Raw genomic sequence first — 21,752 nt, 5'->3', positions numbered from 1 at the left:
TGTTTCTTATCTCATGAAACGGTAATATCAAAAATACACCATTACAAATAAGCGTGCTTCAGGGTTACACCAGGTTATAATAACAAACCATGCAGGCGATGGGACACTTACGGTCGGTAATACATCTTGGGCTAAACTCAGAGTGGATATCAGTATGTTAACTGCCTACCAGAGCATCCATTATTTTGACCCATTAATCTTGTAAATATAACGATCTAAAAATAGTTATGTCCTGCTATAAATAAAACGCCGGGATACAGAAATACAGCGCGGAAATAGCCGAACAAGCAAAAACTCATACTCGTAACGCAATACAACTAATCTATTTTTATGATTTTGTCGTCATTCTGCTAAACATAGAGCGCATTGAGACAAAAAAATGGGTTAAAACGACATGAATAGAAGTAGTTCTTTGGAATTTGCGGTCTTAAGACTACCTGCGCGCATGCGCAGATAGTCTAAAATTTCACATTAAATACAAGTTCGTTGCCATATGTTTTTCAGTTTAATTTTAAAGATGATTTTCCATTGGCTTTTATTGTTGTCATCCAATTGAGGCTTGAGTCAAGAAAATACTCAGCGTTTGTTAGTTTTAACCCTCCATATTCGTAGGCCAATCTTTGAAACCACCGACATGGTGTTTTCATAATATTAAAAGCATTACTTACTTGATATATGAGAACACCTTCATTTGTGAACAAGAACCTTTTGAAAGTCGTTAACCATGAGTGACGAGCACCAGTGAAGTTTACTACTACAGTCCCGCGTCGCGCTATAATACTGCCGCCTTCTCTCACTAACCGTATCCTTCTCAAGTGTGTTTGGTTTGTACGCGGCATTCTGTGACTTATATATTTTATTAGCGAAAAAAGGCTGAAAATACTGCGATAAATTGTCGAAAGAAAGGTTAGGTTTAACGAAGTTAAGGAGTACGTGTTAAGTGTGTCAAGTTTATCTCTCTATCCTGCTATGAACTAGAATGATTCACGCTGTGCTGGCCTATCTGCTGATTCTGCTGACTGTTGCTAGAGGTAGGTACAACCTTATATGTTTTTTCACCACTATGAGAATGTGTTTCACGGATATATTCATGTGGCACATATTGCGATTAAAATACATCGTTCACAGGTATAAATACTATTTTCTTTAATAGTTTCAGAAATTTTGCAAATAGTTTCCCCAAAGCACAATTGTCTTCGGTTTGGTCTCTTACTCCAGTCGAGAGATCTGGTTCTCAAGTTGATCACTTGGACGCATTTCGCTTTCATAATGCTTAGATTATAACAACCTATTATGACATATTTAAGTTTATTTTAGTGGATATATATTAAAAAAGAAACTCCTTCTTTTCCTGTATATAAAATACTATGAAACCAAGGAATTTGTTTTAAATAATTGCGTACATGCACTCTTTGTTTGATCCATTAGAAGCATTTTCATTTCAATTTGGAAGTCAACAGATCACCAGTGGGAGGGGGAGGCCAACAGATCACCAGTGGGAGGGGGGGGGGGCCAACAGATCACCAGTGGGAGGGGGAGGCCAACAGATCACCAGTGGGAGGGGGGTCAGATTGCTCGTCTGTCCAAAATTAAGCTTATTTCTACATGTATTTCTGTTAAAAATATGTCATCGACTCTCGTCTTCAAGCGATTTAATGTTCTTACTTTGATTGGAACTTTGCAGCATGCATGGTGTTTGCCTATGGTGCCTTGGGTCTATACATTCGAGAATTCCACTGGCTAAAATAAGCATTGTGTGCATGCAAACTTCTGAAAACAAGGACGATTATAACAATTGATCATATTCGTTGGGAAGTGAATTTATAATACTCTATTCTCTTTGTCATATTTACACACAGAATTTAACCCAGATGTAACCCAGCTATTAACTTTTAAATCGAGTGAATACCTGGTGTATTTATAGGACACAAAAGGGTAAGCCGCACCACAAGGAATTTGGGATCTGTCACTTGTGGCAGACACCGTGACAACCGGCTGACTCACTACCGTGAAAATAATGCACATTTCGTTTAAGCCATTTGAGACAACATTTCGTTATGTTCCGCTGATTTGTAAAACATGAACTTACATTATCTTTAATATAACGTGACCGGCTTGTACACTAATTAATACTGACTTTATATATAGAAAGTCAACTATCCACTATTTTCTAAACCATTTCAGAGATTGAAAGAAAAGAAGACGTACATATGATTGTAAGATCTCAAATATATCAAATTGAATATAGTTTTATTTCAATACCGATTAGAAATTTTATTTTTTGGGGAATAGTCTTCCCTGATGTTAATACGTAATTTTCAGAAATCGAATGAGCGATTGGCTGTCAATTCTATTATTGGTTAAACTTTTGCTGTTTTTTTTAGTGAAACATGTTAAAATTTGACCATTTTTATCTAAACTATTCTTCAATAGTGATATACCCTGATATAGGTCTGTTTGGTACGGAATCCAGGTTCTCAAAAATAAAGTTCTCAAATTTAACTTTATGAAAATGGACAAAATAGTATGCTGGCAATAACTTGAGTTTGGCTATTCGTACCATGAGCTGTTTTGGACGCTTCGTACTAACCGTAGCAATTTGTTTTTAAAATTACTTTGTACGCTCCCTAGCCACTGTGTTGCTAACCATGAACATTTTTTCTCTTTGTCCTTTAAACACATTGATTGATGAACCCCCATTCAGTCCGTTGACTAAAAATTTCAATGAAGATCATATAGCAAAACAGTTCATACAGTATATACATTAGATTTCCACTGCATGAACCAGATAGCCGACACCCGACCAATTTCGATTATTGGCCAAATTCGACCAGCGGCTCAAAATTAATTACCCTTAATTGCACCAAGACTGCATTCGGAACTCCTCGGCCATTTTATCGAAAACAACCTCGGATGTATTTGGACGGTTTACATACTCAAAAAGTGGCACGTTTAAGTCCGCTGCAAGTAGATCGCGTAGTAATTTTATTAAGCAGTTAAACTTTATGACTTTACTCGTGGGAATCTTAATTTTGTTTACAATAATTCTCTTTACTGGCAATGATTTTAAACTAAGATCAATAAATACAACTCTAAAACAATACATTTAATTAATGATATAATTCAAAAATTTACGAACTACTTCAACTGATGTACCGGCATACATCCGAGGTTGTTTTTGAAAAAAAAGATGGCCGAGGAGCTCCGAATGCCAAGACTGCCAAGTAAAAAGCTAATTATTGCCCAAGGTTTATAGAAAAATACCAATATCATATTTTCAATAGAATTGAATGACAATAATACCTCCAAGGTCGATTATGACAATATCTGACCAAATGCCATTGACTTGCATATCCCGGATGAGCGATCCATTGCCATATGGACCCTCTTGTTGACTCATCAACGGTTTTGACAAATTTATATCTAAGTCCAGTCTCAATCTCAATCAATTTCCCTCTCATCTTACACAACTTTGTAACAATGTTAATTGACTTACTATCTCGAATAAAGTTCAAATAGCATTGTGATAGCGTCTATCCTGACTTTTTGTCAAGATTGGACCATATTGACAACAACAACAACAAAACAAAAACAGCAGCAGCAACGACCTTTCATTGGTATAATCGGATATTTTGTATGCAACAACCAAGAAAAAATAAATGCATAAAACATGCTGAGGGACTCGGAAGTAAATATTTAATTTATTATACTCATGACAATTATAAAAGAACTATGATTTCACAAATATAGTAAAACTATCCAGCAACCTTTAAATTATACTCTAAGACTTATAATTCCACTATCACTCGACCCTCTTTTCCTTCCAGAGTCCCAGAGTTCCCACGTCAATGCGTGTCCCCGACACCGCGGGCTTCCGCCGGGATTTGAGCGTGCAGAAAACATCATTAACAAACGTAAACTATTCTGGCTTGACCTCCGTCGCATCATCAGCGGCTTTGAACCCAACGAAGTTTATTCACGTGAGTATTTTGGCACGAACTTTGAAAAAAAAATGTAATTCTGTTCGATTGAACTCCTGAAAGGTGCTTTCTCACAGATCTATACCGTTTTTACAACTTTTTTTTTGTTTTGGAAAGAGCAAATGTTTGCATAAATATCTGTAAACCAATGATAAAAGATTGCTGGCAAAAGAACATACCGCAGATTTTCATATTTCCGTTCGAAAATTAATGTTTTATGGCTGAAACCTTTACTAACGGCTAAAGAAAAATGCATGAAACATACATTTTTGAACTTTAATATAAAAATCTGCGATCTAATTTTTGTGTGAGCAGTTTTATATAACTGGTTTCCATGCATTTTCGCAATAATTGGCACGTTCCAAGACAACACAAAAGTTGTCAAATTGTTCAATCAGTGAGAGTGAAGCTTTAATTAAGATATTCCTTCTAAGCATATTGGTGAACGGAAAATAACGTTATTGATTACGTAATAACGATTTTCAATTAATATATATTTTTTTTATTAACTAAAGTCCGCGTTCAAACGACGTCAAAACGTCACAAGTTTAACGACGCAACGGTGACGGTTGATCCGATCAATAAAGAGTGTGGTTTTGGCGAGTGGATAGTGGATTCTGATAGGCTTTACAAACCGACAGGATGCCCAGATATCGTCTCCACGCAGGAAAAACAGCCAATGGGAAAAGCGCTTTTCAAATGGCGATCGCCAAAATGTGGATGTGTCCACTTCCGGTAATTGTAAAATCAACTGGTCACACTTCACATTTAAAGGATTTTAAAAGCCGCCAAAATATGTCTGAATTATATATCTGACATGCAAAGCGTGTATGAGATACTGTTGATGGATCGCGGTCATATTAACACCGTTTCATCTGCGTATCCAACTCTTACTGGGAACTATTTTTGTTTTAGTGTGCGTGTTCATGCAGACTCCTTATATTACCTAGACAACGCTTCTACTCCGAATGGAGCTCTTGCCAAGACGGTCTGCCAAACACGTAAGTAAAGCTTACAAAAAGTGTTAATGAAAATACATAGTATTATTTATCATCTAACGTGTACAGATATATATGGAATATAGCTATTTAGGTTGTCCGGTTAGCGCACTCGCTTCTCACCTAGGCGACCCGGGTTCGATTCCCGGCCTGGGCGCATGTGAGTTTGGTTTGTGGTCACCAAGCCGGACAAGTGGGTTTCCTCCGGGTTCTCCGGTTTCCCCCACAACACAAGACCACACTCTCGCGTAAAATCGTGCCAACGAGAGTGATTAATATAATGTTGTAATAACTTGTTTCACAATCGTTGTAAAATAAATATGTTTAAACTAAATATAGCTATTTGGGAAACGCAAAGTTTTAAATGCTTAATGTCATCGAAATGCAGATAAAGTGTGGAAGCGTGACATATATTTTTTTTGTGATTTCTGCGTGAAAACAAATAGGCAAATATTTTGTTCAATGGTTTAAAGAGTTTCAATTTTTTTGAGTAAATATGTATGCTCAATGACTGTATATTTCTTTACACGTTATTTTGTTTTTTCAATACTGTTTTAAATAAAGCCATTTAAATATGCGATTGATATTAAATATTATATCGAGTGGTTACCTTTTATTTATCTATCAAACAAAATCTGTCGTACCAAACAATCTTATGCAGGGTTGACTGTCACGATGCACTGCAGTGTTTTACTGTCACAGATATGTTTATGTACATTTCTCAGGTCATAACATTGGCTGTGAATTTCCATGCACGCGACAGGCATATGTCATGATAGATATTTTAAAACAAATTAACCCTGTCAGTATTTAGGACTGGATTCATACCGCGCCGGAAACAAAAACAGGTGTAACGTTTGTTTTAAATCATAGAGCAATGCTATAAGTATGCCATTATGTGGTAACTCGTATCATGAAATGTAAATTATGACACAATGACACCAAATATTTTGAAGGAAACTTTTTTCATGTTGCATTATACTTATTTTTTTCTGTCAAACACATATACATATTAAGAAAGAGAAGTTTTACCTCTAATGAGGCCAACACTTAAATATATTGCCTGACGATTACAATGTTGATAATGTTTTACCAAGATTATCCCATGACAAAGGCACAAATCCTAATGGGTCATTATTGCTAGATTTTCTAAAGCAGACTGGTTTACGTGTGGCAAACGGACGAGTCTGCAATGACGAAGGGGCATTTACATATATAGGAAGTTCGGGATGCAGTTTAGTTGATTATTGTATATTGAGTGAAATATTATTAAATCATTTTACCTCATTTATTACGAATAGTCCCAATTTATTATCAGACCATTGCCTGGTCGAATTTTCATTGCAGGGAAAAATTGATATCTTACCTATAAATGAACCTTGTAATAATACACATAATACGAACAACTCGGATAATCATTACTATAAGGGGAAACCGGAGTCTAAAGATGATTTTGTCAGAAGTATTTCAAGTGAAATATTTAAGCGTAGCATTTTAGAACTGAACAGTACTATTGACGCAGCTTATACTGCAAACGATATTGATCGTTGTATAGATGACTTATTATTATGTATTGATGGAGTTTGTAAACCGTTATTTTGCCAAAGGATCAGTGGTCAATCGGCGACGAGCGAAAACTTATGTCAATAAAAACGCCTCGGGAATTTTGATGATGTTGTGCGGGATAAAAGACAGGATTTTTACTATAAGCTTAATTTATTTAGGCAAGATAATAATGAATTAAATAGGTTAGAAATGGTGCGAGCTAGGAGCATTTATAAGAAAAGCGTACGGACCTTTAATTATGAAAAGGCAAAAACTAAAACAAATACGTTGTTACATGCACGTTTTAAAAATGCAAAGTTGTATTGGCGATTATTAAAAAAATCTTCTGGTGTTAACTCACCTCAAAATATTTCTTTAAATTCTTTCACGGATTATTTTAAAGCGATTAACAATCCAGATGACAGGTTTTTTCAGGCGGATGAAGATGTCATATATTTTAATGAAGCAATTTTAGATAGCGAAATGAAGATTATGTTTAATGAATTGGATGTACCTTTCACTGTCGAAGATATTAGCAGAAATATCAAAAATTTAAATCTTGGTCGTAGTGCAGGCCCAGATAAAGTAATAAATGAGTTTTTGTATTATGGAAAAGACACATTTTCACCGGTTTTATCATTATTGTTCAACAAACTTTTAAAATTAGGCCATTTTCCTGAATTATGGAGCGATGGGTATTTAGTTCCTATTCATAAAAAGGGTAGCCTATCGGATGTTAAATTTTTTAGAGGTATAACATTGTTGAGTGTATTAGGCAAATTATTTACACGATGTATAAATGAACGTTTGGCAATGTGGGCCGAAACTAATTACATATATGTTGAAGCTCAAGTAGGTTTTCGCTCCAAAATGGGAACAACTGACAATATATTTGTCTTGCATAGTTTGATAAATCAGGTTTTAAATATGAATGAACAACTGTATTGTTTATTTGTGGATTATTCTAAAGCCTTTGACTATTTGGTTAGGCCAAATATATGGTTTAAATTATATAAATTAGGCCTAAGAGGGCCTTAGGGCTGTTTAGTGTTATAAAAGGCATATATAACAGTGTTAAAACACAAGTTAAACTTCATGGTGAAACTGGTGAAATGTTTGAAAGTTTTCTCGGTGTCAGGCAAGGGGAGTGTTTAAGCCCTTTTATATTTTCTATGTATCTTAATGATTTAGAAGACGAGTTGTTTCTAAATGGAGCCAAAGGTATTGATCTAAACATGGTTAAACTCTTTTTATTGATGTATGCAGATGACATCGTAATTTTTGCAAAGACCAGTGTTGAAATGCAAACTAATCTTAACATTTTAGAAAACTACTGTAGAAGATGGAAGCTTTCTGTAAATAGAGATAAGACTAAAATTGTTGTTTTCAGAAAAGGCGGTAGATTAGCACAAAATATTCATTTTCATTATGGTGATTCAGAAATTGAAATTGTACCAAAATATTGTTATTTGGGAATTGTGTTTACGTCTGGAGGCTCCTTTATTGAATGCATGAAAACATTGTCAGGACAAGCAAATAAGGCAATTTTTAAAATGAAGAAATATCTTCAAGGCTTTGTTAACATATCGACTGAACATGTTTTAGATTTATTTGATAAACTAGTTAAGCCTATTTTATTCTATGGATGTGAAGTTTGGGGATTTTCCCTTGTGAACAACGTAGAAAGAATACATACTATGTTTTGCAAGAGTTTACTTGGTGTTAAAACTTCTACACAAAACGATTTTATATATGGAGACCAAGGCAGGATTGATTTTTATTCGATGAGATTAACAGTTATATTGAAATATTGGTTTAAGATATTACACTGTAGTGAACGAAAATACATAAGTATTATATATAAAAGCATGTTAATTGAAATTGAAAATAATCCTGGTAAAAGCAACTGGGCGGTTATGGTGAAAAACATGTTATGCACATTCGGTTTTCAAGACGTTTGGATTGCACAGGGTGTTGGTTAACAATAATAATTTTCTTAGCATATTCAAACGTCGAGTTAAGGATACTTTTATTCAAACTTGGTATAGCAGATTAGAAAACTCAACTAGAGCAACTTTTTATAAAGTATTCGCAAATTTTGAAATGCAGTCATATCTTAACCAAGTCAATATTCAGAAGTATAGAATAACACTTACAAAATTACGTTCGTCTTCACACCGGCTCGGTATTGAGACTGGTCGATGGAGAAACGTGCCAAGAGCAGAACGGTTATGCGCTACGTGTAATAAGTTAGAAGACGAATATCACTTCTTATTTGAATGCATATTGTATAATGATATACGATGTAAATATATCAAGCGTTACTATAGAGAAAGACCAAGTATGTTCAAAACTATTCAGTTATTAAAATCCAACAACGCAAATGTTGTGAGGAAATTAGTTGTATTTATCTTTAATGCTTTTGAAATAAGAAAGACACACACCCTAATCCAGGCCAATTAAGGGAGACCTAAATTGTTGTTTTGTTGGGTTTTTTTTGTTGTTGTTGTTGTTTTTCTTTTCTTTTTCTTAATGCTGCTCGACCAAGATATTTTACCAGTTTCATCAAAATCTTTATTCACTATAAAGGTTATAAACATTATATTATTATCATATTGGTATGCTGAATACAGTTGTTGTCTTATGATCTGTCCATTTGTTTAAGAATTTCATTGATTTTATTTATTTTTCTTAATTTCGATCATGGGCCATTTGCTCGTAATTAAATATGTATATACAAGCGGAAGTATTCCCTATAATGGGTATACAACAGAGAAAATATTTCAAAGTTGATGTACTTAGAAAAGTATATTGAATCATACAGATACAGTTGTTAACATTGCGATATAGATAAACCTATTTATAAATAATTAAATATGCTTCGCCATACATGTATACATAAGCTATTGTATTATGTTATGTAATAATTTGATCAAGGGTCATATTGGCCTATTTCAAATATGTAGTGTGTTGTATGTTGCTTTTGAATAAACTTTCTTCTTCTTCTTCTTAAAATACTCGTCATAAATTAGGACAGATTTTAAAGCTGTCATTTCCTTTCAATAAAATTTTAATATACATTCGGAACTCCTCGGCCTTTTTATCGAAAACAACCTCGGATGTATGCCGGTACATCAGTTGAAGTAGTTCGCAATTTTTTGAATTATATCATTAATTAATTGTAGTGTTTTAGAGTTGTATTTATTGATCTAAGTTTACATTGCCAGTGAAATGTATTATTGCAAACATGATTAAGATTCCCAAGAGTTAAGTCATAAAGTTTAACTGCTAAATTAAAATTATTACGCGATCTACTTGTAGCGGACTTAAACCACTGGCACCAGATTTTCAAACTCAATCATTTTTTAAAAAAATCAAAAAAAAAATCTTATAATTCCAAACTAAAAATTATTATACCGAAAATGTGAAAAAATATTGATTTTTTTATAATAAATTGTACAAAGTGCATATTTATAAAAAAAAAAGATGTCCACATTTTTTCACAATAGTACAATTTGCATTATTTTTCTCACAAAAAGACAATTTAAGAAGGATATTAGTGTCATTGTTTTGAAAAAGTTGTTGTAAATGTGTTGTACTCGGCTTTCGAATTTTTCTATCAGTACAAAAATGTGAACATTCAAATATATAATGGAATTCATCACCTAAAGCATGTATGGGACACAGGAGACAGATTCTGTTAACACGTTCAATATTATTAAATCTCTTAATTGGTAACTTGTGATTACAACACCTATAATGAAAGAGAGCCATAGCTAATTTTTTGGATAATATCTTTAGATATCTCTCAAACTTGAACTCGTTCTTAGAAATTCTATAATTGATGCACTTATTTGAAGAATTTACTGATTCATTCCATGTTTGAATATACTGGTCTTTTATTCTTGATAAAGCAATATTTTGGAAAACATGTGGTGATAAAGCAGATTGATTTATCCAATATTCAGAAAAGCCCCGCTGCTCTAAGGATTCTTTTACATATGTTAACCATGGCCACTGATAAATATTATTTCTATGAAGTTCAAACATAAAATCTATACATGACATTACAAATTTTATCTTGTTTACTATTAACTATTTTTACACCATTAATTCAAAACTCTGCTCTTTATCAAAATATTAATAGGTAATACACCTCACACCCCAAGACCTCAGAACCATACAATAAAATAGGTGCAATCATAGAATCAAATAATTGAAGTTGGAGATCAATATCCAGAAAAATGACCTTGACTTTTTAAGAATAGAATACATGGCTTTGCGAGCTTGATCACATAAGAGTTTCTTGTTTTTACTAAACTTGGCATTATAATTAAAGCAAATTCCCAAGTAACGTAAGTTATCAAAAATACCCAGTGTATTATTTTTATAATAAAAGACTTGCAAATTTCTACATGTTCCTTTGAAAAATATGACAACTTTAGTTTTATTGGCATTAACTTCTAATTTCCATAGATTACAATAAGAACACAGCGTTAATTGCATTCTGCAAATCAGAGGCTGATTCAGATAAAATAACGGTGTCATAAGCATATAATAACAAGAACAGTTTTAAATAGACATCAATTGTATCATCGCTCAAAGAATTGTGAATATACTCCGATAGAACTTCCTGGCCGTTATGATACTTAGACATATGTGCTACTAAGTCATTAAAAAAAATGAAAATAAAATCGGAGATAAGTTTTCTCCTTGCCTGACATCAGATGAATTGGCAAAGAAACTAGACAAGCCATTATTACTCTTAACACAAGACTTGGCGTTATTATAAATTGAGTATATAATTTTGAATACTTTACCATTAAAATCAGTGTTTAAAAGATTTTGCCAAAGTGACATTCGATCAACAGAGTCGAACGCCTTACGATAATCCACAAATGCACAATATTTTTTTTACCCTTGTGAAAGTAAAAAATCAGTCAACAGTTTAAGAGTAAATCCATGATCAACAGTACTGTATTTTTTTTCTAAAACCAGCCTGTTCTTCACACAAATGTCCAGAGTCTTCTAAGAAATGTTGAGCCTTCTATTTCATATGCTTGTAAATAATTTACCGAAACAACTCAAAATGGTTATACCTCTATAATTATCAGGGTCATTTACGTCCCCTTTCTTCTTATATATGGGGAGAATAATACCTTTACACTATTCCTCAGGGATATGACCAGTGTCCAAAATAATATTAACAAACATACACAGGACACTTAACATTACATCTTTGAAATATTTTAAATATTCATTTAGAATATTATCAAACATAGAACATGATTTGTTATTATAAAGATTGGATAAAGCAGTTAATATGTCATTTTCAGAAATTGGCTTGTTGAGTTCCACATTATACTCAGGAGTACATAAATAGTCAAAGTCATTTACCTCCTCAATATTTTCATTCAGCTTACTAAAATGTTCAAAACAAGCTTCAGAAGAAATTTTAGAATCTATCTTGCTTTTATCGCCTGAATACCTATTTAGCTAATACCAGTAAGACTTGGGATCTGAATTTCTCAAATTCCTGAATTTTTTATTCAAATCTTTATTATATGAGTTGAATTTAGAGTTTATCACCTTTTTATACTGTATACTCGTTCTCTTTACATTTTCAAAACAAAGACTTGAGTTAACCCGCCTATATGCATTTTTTGCTTGCATATACTCGGAGCGTTTATTCTTACATTCAGTATCAAACCAAGGCTTGAATTGTTTTTGATTATTTTTCAAATATGTGTTACTTCGAGACACTGCATACGTTTTTAGCATATCTGCTTCCTTCGCAGCATTAATATAAATATCTGATATAGATGAGGTAATTTCACCAATTTCCTTATACATCCGAGGTTGTTTTCGATAAAAATGGCCGAGGAGTTCCGAATGTTTAATATATCACGCCTCCAACATAAATGACGCAACGCAATTGGTCCCGGACTGGTCCCGCGATGACATCATATTTTTACATAATGGGTCACTAAATTTATATCGTACCAAAATGGCGTCTATTTCCCGATTTCGATGAATAAATGAAACATTTAAACATGTACACAGGTTGTCCACGTGATATATACGTTACGGGGTTAGTAGATGACCCGATATTGGATATACGGGACACAGGAAACCTACATATCATCGGGTCACCTACTAACCCCGTAACTTATATTATTCACGTGTATACATATTTAATTGTTTTAATAATATGCGGGTCATTACGTCCAACCCGACAGTGTTAGAGATATATAGAATTGAATTATCAAAAATTGACCATATTCACGTTATCCGCTCTCAATACTCCATATGTTCTCGAAATATGCGATGAAAAGATGCAATCATTAATATAAAGTGATATTCTACTATGTTATGCCTATGATATTAACAGACTTTGAGTTTATATGAATATGCTAGTACATGTATATGCATTCGCTGTGGTGCGAAACTTCTTATTCTGAAACAATATTTGTTAGTCAAAAGATGGATCATGAGAGAAGTATAACCAATCTTGCTGCTGTATAGAATATGTATGCTGTATACATATTAACGAGTTTTATACAAGTTTCTATATCTAAATTATGGCGACCAATAGTATCGGAAGCTTGCAATATTTCTCAACTGATACAGTCCGGATAATCTGTGCATGCTTCAAAATAGCACATGTAATTTGCGCGCTGCCGACATTGCAAAGCGGGTACACCCTTGCCGCAAAAAAAACATCTTGTGTTTTCAGCGGAAAGTATCATGCAGACGACACCACCGACACCGGAAACAGGGGCGCCACTTCCACTCAGTGCTTACTATGTAAGCATGAACTTTTCGTTTTAACCTTCTAAACAATGCAAACGAATGGCATAAGGTAAGCAGTGAAACATATACTACAAACTGTTTGTGTCTATAATTATTATGTATAACTACCTCCACTAAATATTTCGTTTATGTTTGTTTTTAAAATAAATATGCTCTACATATGTGCTATAACGTATTTAGATGTAAAACAAGATTATGTTTTACATTGGCAGATCGAATGGTAAATACCGTTTCATATTAAATAGAAAAATATATTTATTAGAAAACCAGCCATCAGATTAACAACATGTAATTTATAATCTCGAAAACATTCTTTTTGATAATAGAGCCATCACCTTACACTTTTCCAGATGACAAGAGACGAGAAACTGAAAATGCTCTGTGAGGTTAGCCAGTCACGTGACCCAATTAAGATGCAGACAGTCGAGGATTTCCTCACTCGTCGCAAAGCTTCACACCTGAGTGCTTTCGAACTGGATCAGCTTAATATAGCATTGCATCAGAGACACTTTGCGGTGGAAAAATGCTGTGAACATGTACGTACAGAATTATTTGCAATCAGGGGCGTAGCTAGCCCTATATGTGGATCCATAAGTATGGTAGGGGGTCCGGTGGTATGCCCCCTTGGATTTTTTTAAAACCATGGTGCAATCTGGTACATTCTGTGCGTTCTGAGGTGCTTTATTTAGTACTAGAAAATGGGACAGTTTTAGGATCATGTAGTCAAGTTCGCATACTAAAATTTCGGCTGATTTTTTTTTTGGTCGGAATCATGTGGATTCAGCCGCGTAGTCGCGAATAGGCAGCAACGCTCCTGGTAGGTTATCCCCACGGTAGTTATAGAACGTTTACGCACATTCTACTGGTTACCGTTCCGATGTGGTTGTTAACGTAAAGACGGAAACAAAGAAAACGCATGGTACAATAAAACACATTATTGTAAAAAAGGATTTTAGAGATTGAGTAACTGAATTAAAATTTTGTTTTCGGTTGAATATAGATTGGATCAACTTAACAAAGTCGTCAAAATACATTTACAGAAGAGTTACCCGGTCATTCACTCGTGCCTGGGAGACGTTCGGCGACGCCGTATTGACCAGTTCTGTGCCAATGGTGAACCGGATGTGCCCTTTACCACGGCACACCGGGCCTGGTTGGATAGTAAACAACAGGAATGCTGTATTGAAATAGGTGAGAGACGACACCAGTATATGAACGTATCAAAAGTACGCGCAATTGATAATTCAACACATTTTTATTATATAAATAAATGTATAATAATGTTATATATTTTATCATATCATATGTGAATGCAGGGCTTTAACATTTTTGTCGTAGATTTTAAATATTTTAAAGATAACATTTTAAGTTGTCCATTTGTGACCTTGCACCATCCCAAATTAATATTTGCCTTAAAAATACGTCGCTTCCGTATCACATTGTCCGCGATAAAACGTGTTAATTAAGGGCGTTTTTGTTGGTTATAAACTGGTTTCGGTTTTATATCGGTTTCTAAATAAACCAAAACCAGTCTTATCGTTTTTAGACTATCTGCACATGCAAGCAGGTAGTCTTAAGACCACAAATTCCAAAGAACTACTTCTATTCATGTCGTTTTAACCCATTTTTTTTGTCTCAATGCGCTCTATGTTTAGCAGAATGACGACACAATCATAAAAATAGATTAGTTGTATTGCGTTCCGAGTATGAGTTTTTGCTTGTTCGGCTATTTCCGCCCTGTATTTCTGTATCACGGCGTTTTATTTTAGCGGGACAAACTATTTTTTAATCGTTATATTTACAAGATTAAAGGGTCAAAATAATGGATGCTCTGGTAGGCAGTTAACATACTGATATCCACCCTGAGTTTAGCCCAAGATGTATTACCGACCGCAAGTGTCCCATCGCCTGCATGGTTTGTTATTATAACCTGGTGTGACCCTGAAGCACGCTAATTTGTATTTTTGATATTACCATTTCATGAGATAAGGCCACACCAAATTAATGTTCAGTTCCTCGGATTTTTGCCAAAAAAATGGAGCGAGCGAGCGAAAAAAAAATTTTTTTGTCAGTTTTTATAAAAACCGAAGCGAGTGAAGAGCGAACAATAAACTTTTCCTTATATTCAATATAAATAAGAAAGATTGTTCAAAATAATTGCCCTTAATCCCATTTTAATGCCATCTTGAACTGAACCTCTAACGGACATTGGGAAAATGTCGGAATACATACTATTTATTCATCCGTGTTTAGTACAAACATAATATGGATAAATCTAATTTCTTATATAATTAAAAACATACTTTAATATGACGATCTTTCATAATAATAAATAACCCTGCTTTTAGTAAAAAGTTTGAAACGACTTTTATAAATCTACCTGAATCAGTTTAACATCATATGCAACTGTATTTAGACATAACTTAGGATTGATTTTGGATTTGTAAAACATGATCACTTACACAGACATCATCAAACATCAGACTCCATATAACATAAACTAAATTTTGTTTAAATTTTTGCTTATTAAAACAAAAAGAACAAGGGTATTTTTCAGAGTACTTTTTTGTTTTTATGCACCAGCCAATTGTATATCCCCCACCCCCTTAGTCCGGAATAGCGGGGTCTCTCAATATGAAGACAAAACCACATTCACTAGGCACTGCGGGGCCACCTGAAAGGTAAAAACACAGCCCATTGCCTCTGCTGTTCCCGGAATACCCCTAGAACAAGGGCGAGGGGTGGGCGGGGCAGTGGTTACAATTGACAAGTGCATTACAATCCCGGATTATGCTGCAAATAAAAACAAAATATAAGGTGATAAACTTAGGCTTACTTATGTTGAGGTATATCCAGACCAGTGTTTATATCGCTATTTGTGAAAAGATATTTGTTCAAAACTGTTGTTTTGTCAGAATTTGATCAAAAATGAGCTTGATACATCAATTTGGACCAAACAATGACTCATGTTCCAGTTAAGTTGACCCTGCCGATTTCCATTCAAAATGAGTCACTAATTACACAGAGACTTGAATGACATTGTATAATGCAGATCCCAACAGCTGCCCCTGGCTTGCTTTTAATAGTTGCCTGTGGCCTCAGTTGGGTAAAACAGTCTTGACCCTGAAAATAAAAAAAATACAACATTTGATGGGCTGCTTAACACGTCATAGAACACAATTCAACTATTAAACATGATTTGTCGACGATATTTCAACTTTCTATAAAATCAAAAAATCCACTGGTGTTATATAACCCCATTTTCATTTTCCTTAAACAAATAAAACGTGTATGTTCATAAAACTTGCCTTACGTATGATATTTAAACAAATCACCGAAAAACCTTTAGAAGCGATTGAAAGGGGCATGCATTGTAACTTTAAATACATGGGAATACGTCGACTGAAGTGATACGCTGTGCATTTTGAATGGAATTATTGCTGAAGTTGTTTGTAAAAAAATATTTTCCTTAAACAAAACATGTAAGAAAAGGAAATGATATACAATTTATGATGTTTTGTATTTTCCAATCGTATGATATTTAATCAAAGCAACGAAAAACCTTTAGAAACGATTGAAAGGGCGTGCATTGTAACATTAAATACATGCGGAAGGGGTATTACGACGATTGAAGTGACATTTACATAAACAAAATGACACAAGACGCCATATAATAGATACAGATGGCGGAAAGTGATCAACCACCTTTGTTGAAACTCAATTCTTTTGATAGCAATGCCTTACAATGGGCATACAAGCTAAATGATAAAGGTTATATTTATAATTAGAAATAATGGCTACATGCAGTAGCTCTACCATGTTGTTTAAACTGTACACAAAACCATGCATATGTTTCTTCGAGCAAAACTATCAAAACCGAGTTCGAAACTGCTGAAACCATTGACACCAAAACTGAAACTGGTTTGGTATCAACAAAAACGCCCTAAGTAAATATATAATATTTGAATACATGTAGATTGTTGATTTGTGAATGTCGTTTGGCGTGAGACTACAGTTATTTTTACTATATGTTTCATATAGACACTAACCTGGCGTTTCACTTTAAAATAGTCCCAATTGAAAAACAAGTAATTGGCTACTGTAGAACAATCCAAGACACAAAATTTAATCACAAGAAAACATAGGATTGACCATTGCGTTTTCTCACAAAATTGAGTAGTAATACATGACCCTGAGGTCAGGACGGAATAAGGCTATTAATAACCAATTTACATAGTTCCACAGGCAATGATTTTTCTATTTTGTACACTGAAAACTATAAGTTTTTAAAATACAGTGTCCAATTATGTTAAGCTCTATGCAAAAAGGCCACCTGTTTCTTTACATTCAACTTTAATAAAATATTGATACTTGAACACAAGCACTCTTTTTTCTGTATTCACATCCGGATAATTGTGGGCTTGAGCCATTTCATTACCCCCGTCGCATTTTTGTTTGCTTCCTGTAGGAGAGTACCGATACGACTGTTTTAACTTCACACGGGAGGAGCAGACGATGATGAAGGAAGACCATGGCTTGCCTCGACAGGATATGGATGACTTTGACCCCGCCAATGATCTCGAGGACTACGCCGAGGCGGACAGCCTGAGGCAGGTACGTGTGCTTGGCTTATAGTATGTTTAATTTAAAAAAAATACACATCACCCCAACATCTTCCGTTTTGCCAGAACGAGCATGCTGACAATTGTGACGTTCACAGGCTTTTTTATAACCTTACTGCTAAATAAGGACATATGCACTTGACTCCAGCGTTAACATGATGAAATATTACCAATTATGTTGGCGGGCATTGGTGTCTTCTTCAGTTAACGCATGCCAGGGCCAGTACCTATCATGCCATTATGATTCTTTGATCCTAAAACGATATTCAAACGCGTTAATAAGCCATTCAGAATATCCGCATACGAGAATCCCTTGAGGGAAATGTATAAAGGTATTAATAATTATATTTTAACAACTTTATTCATGAACATTTTGGTCATGTTTTAGTAAACAATATGTAGAGAAAACTTGGTTTTCCATTCTATGCATTTTAAGCTCACCTGAGCACAAACTACTCAGCGTGAGTTATTGCGATAGGGCAATTGTCTGTCATCCGTCGTTCATCGTCCGTCGACTGTCATCAACATTTCCATAAAGCAACTTCTTCTTCTAAACAACTTGGGCAATTTCCACCATATTACAGGAATGTTCCATGGGTGGACCTCTTTCAGGTTACTTCAATAAAAGCGGTTTCATGCAGAACTCTGGTTGCCATGGCACCTGAAAGGAATGCAATATTCTTAGTGGCCCAATTTCAACCTAATTTCAAAGAAATAATCCTTAGTTGACCCTCCATCAAATTACTTTAGCCCTATGATGATTCGTAAAAAAACAAGGCTCCCAGGGTGGGGCTTCTTTTCACTAAATGACTTGATGGAAAACATTTAAACTCTTCTTTTCAGAAACTATTGGCCCGATTTCAAAATACCTTCACAGAAATGTTCCTACGGTGACCTTCTGTCAAATGCCTTCAGTCAATGATGATTGATAAAAAACATTACCACCAAGCGCGGGACTACTATATGTCTACATGAACAACTTTGGAAATTTTCTCTTCAGAAACTATTGGCCTGATTTCAAAATTATTTCGCACAAATTTTCCTGAGCGGACCCTCTATCAAATTCATCCACCCAATGTTAATTCATTCAAAAACAATGCCACCACGGGCGTAACTACTTTTCACAATATGTCTATATGGAAAATATTCTCTTCAGAAACTATTGGCCCAATTTCAAAACAATTTCACAGAATTGTTCCTAAGGTGAGCCTCTATCAAATTCCTTCAAACCATGTTGATCATAAAAACATGGTTGCCAGAGGCGGGTCTACTTTTTACTACGTGTCGATATGGAAAATCTACTCTTCAGAAAACATTTGCTTGATTTCATTTTTTTCATAGGAATGGTGGTGGTGGTGGTGAAGGTGGTGATGTTGTTGTTGTTGTTGTTGTTAGTGTTTTTTACAATCATTGATGATATCAACTTTAGCCCTTATGAACTTATTCCGATTTTCACGTCTTGTGAAAAGTTGAGATGTTTCTGGTTTTAAAAAAGAGCATGCTGACAACTTTGACGTTTGAACATGTTCAAAAGGTTTTTATAACCTTACTGCTAAGTAGGACATTTACACTTAAAGTTTTCCAGTATTAAATAATGAAATATTGCCTTTCTCAAAATTACTTGATCTTGTTTTCAGAGCTTCGCAAAAGAAAAACACCGAGAACATCAGAGCGAAAAACATTCCGATGACGTCACGAGTGACGTAACTGAAACGCTGCCTCGGTCTGGCAAAGCGGAAAATAGTGTCATACACAATAAGACGATAGTAAAATCACCCCCAGCCATGGATCAAATACAGAGACACCCATCCCATATATCACAAAACCATAACCAGAAGTTGCCCGAGAAGTACAGTCCGGAAAGTGTATCGGGCTTGGTTGAAGAGTCAGACGGGAGCGCTGAGGACGCGGAAGTCAAAGGAACATTGGGCGCACATGTGCACGAACATGATGAAGATGATGCCGATGATACAGACAGCAAAGATAATGGTGGCGACATTGACGAAATCAACACGGATTACCACGGTGACAATGATGACGACGACGACGACGACGATGATGATGATGATGATGATGATGATGATGATGATATTGATGATGATGATGATGATTATTCCGAAAATGCTATTAATAAGCGTAAGTCAAGCACGTTCGTGTTTGAAATGATTTGGTCAAGGAAAATGTATGTGGATATGTGTCGCTCAATTTGTTGTTGTTTAATAAGAAATTCTCTTGATAAGCTCTCAGATTTCCATAGCTTATGTCCACAACTAAAATGTGTAAGGCATTTTGGCATTTTGTGAAAATATTTCGGTGCTAAGCTTGTTTTGTGTTACTGTCCGCGTAACTGATGTTGCTTCATCTTCTGTGTTATCACAATTGCTATGCTCACTTGCAGATGGTCACGACAGTAAGTCGAACCTTTCTGTTGAAGAGTGTTGCTGGGCGGGCATTGATGCCGGCTTCAGGGTCAAGGACAAAAGCATGGAGAGCTGCTTCCACGAGGCTGACGCCCGCCGGCAGTCCGTCAGGAACTGGAGTAAGAGATGTGACAGGAGCTTTGTTATAAGTTGCTTACGAGTGCTAGATAGGTAAGCGCTGTTTCATATTGTTTTTATTTAAATAAAGATTTCTTAAGAATATGCAATGGTTGAATATTTGAAACATTGTTCGGATGATCTTTTTTTAAAACCTTTCATTTGTGTACCAAATCCAAAAAGGGGAATACAGTTTGTTATTCATTTGTATTCAAGTAAAACACGTGTATAATTCTGTCATAACTATTGTTTTGCTTCCATAGATTGAAGTCTCTCACGTGATAACCTAGTTGTACCTCGGAAGAGCGAATGGTGCCAACAAACTACTCCAGACGGTGTTTTACATGCTGATATAACGTTATAATTATTGTTAATTTTTGCTTTATGAAGCCATTAATTCGGGATAAGGCGGGCGAACTAAGTGTTACTACAACTGCCTCTATACAAACCAGCGCGCATGCGCGAGCCGTTCTAAATAACCAAGTGTATAAAGCCAATTAATGACTTAATGGTTAATGTATTATGCACCAGTCAGTTGTAACCACGCCCCCCCCCCCAGGTCCGGAGAATAGCGGGGACTTTGATTTTTGGTCCAGCCAAGCCCGGGCAAAATCCCCGCCCTGCGGGGACGAACTGCTGGTAAAACCCCCGCCAAATGCCCCCGCACCCCAGGGACCCTAGGTAAGGCCCATTCCCCGCTATATTTGGTGCGAATACAAAACCACCGCATACACCCGGCACTGCGGGGCCACCTGGAAGGTAAAAACACGGCCCATTTCCCCGGCTATCCCCGGTATAGCCCCGGACCTGGGGAGGGCCGTGGTTACAATTGACAGGTGCATAAGTTTTGATGTTGTTTTCGCCAGAGGCTTCCTGAATCATTAAATGTGAATTGTACCGGTGACTCCAATGGCGGAGGACACATGTGTAGACACTTACACTTCTGTCTCTTGAATTTACGTCTGTATTATGTAAACTTCCTGGTTATACCAGGGTTGGAGGTATTCACCTACAAGGTTACAAGTACCTGTAAATAATAGACACAGGCATTGATTCACAGGGTCTTATTATAATTGATGAGGCACATTGAAGTGTATTCATTTTATAAACTACGTTTTAAACATTTTGTGTATTTACAAAAGAAACTTATCACACTGTTGCAACTTTAATATAAGGCATTCTTTTAAGGACGTCAAGATGTACATGCTTGTACATGGTTACAAGGTTGATTTGTCGCTGCCAGTAGGGCATTTATTT

At 35.3% G+C, this 21,752-nt stretch overlaps 1 protein-coding gene across 1 annotated transcript; it reads left to right on the top strand.

Moving 5' to 3' along the window:
- The first annotated feature begins 821 nt into the window (after positions 1-821).
- On the top strand, positions 822-21,752 carry LOC128237013 (uncharacterized). Its single transcript, XM_052952184.1, has 11 exons — positions 822-1,031; positions 3,828-3,980; positions 4,496-4,715; positions 4,896-4,981; positions 13,260-13,330; positions 13,687-13,872; positions 14,377-14,527; positions 17,805-17,950; positions 19,596-20,094; positions 20,357-20,549; positions 20,759-21,752. Exons 1-11 carry the CDS (start codon positions 980-982, stop codon positions 20,775-20,777), a joined length of 1,776 nt encoding a protein of 591 aa, XP_052808144.1. The 5' UTR covers positions 822-979; the 3' UTR covers positions 20,778-21,752.

This window comes from Mya arenaria, chromosome 6 (genome assembly GCF_026914265.1).
Source record: "Mya arenaria isolate MELC-2E11 chromosome 6, ASM2691426v1".
Taxonomy (NCBI): domain Eukaryota; kingdom Metazoa; phylum Mollusca; class Bivalvia; order Myida; family Myidae; genus Mya; species Mya arenaria.
Note: the sequence above shows the minus strand (reverse complement) of the source record. Positions and strands in the feature narration are given on the sequence as shown.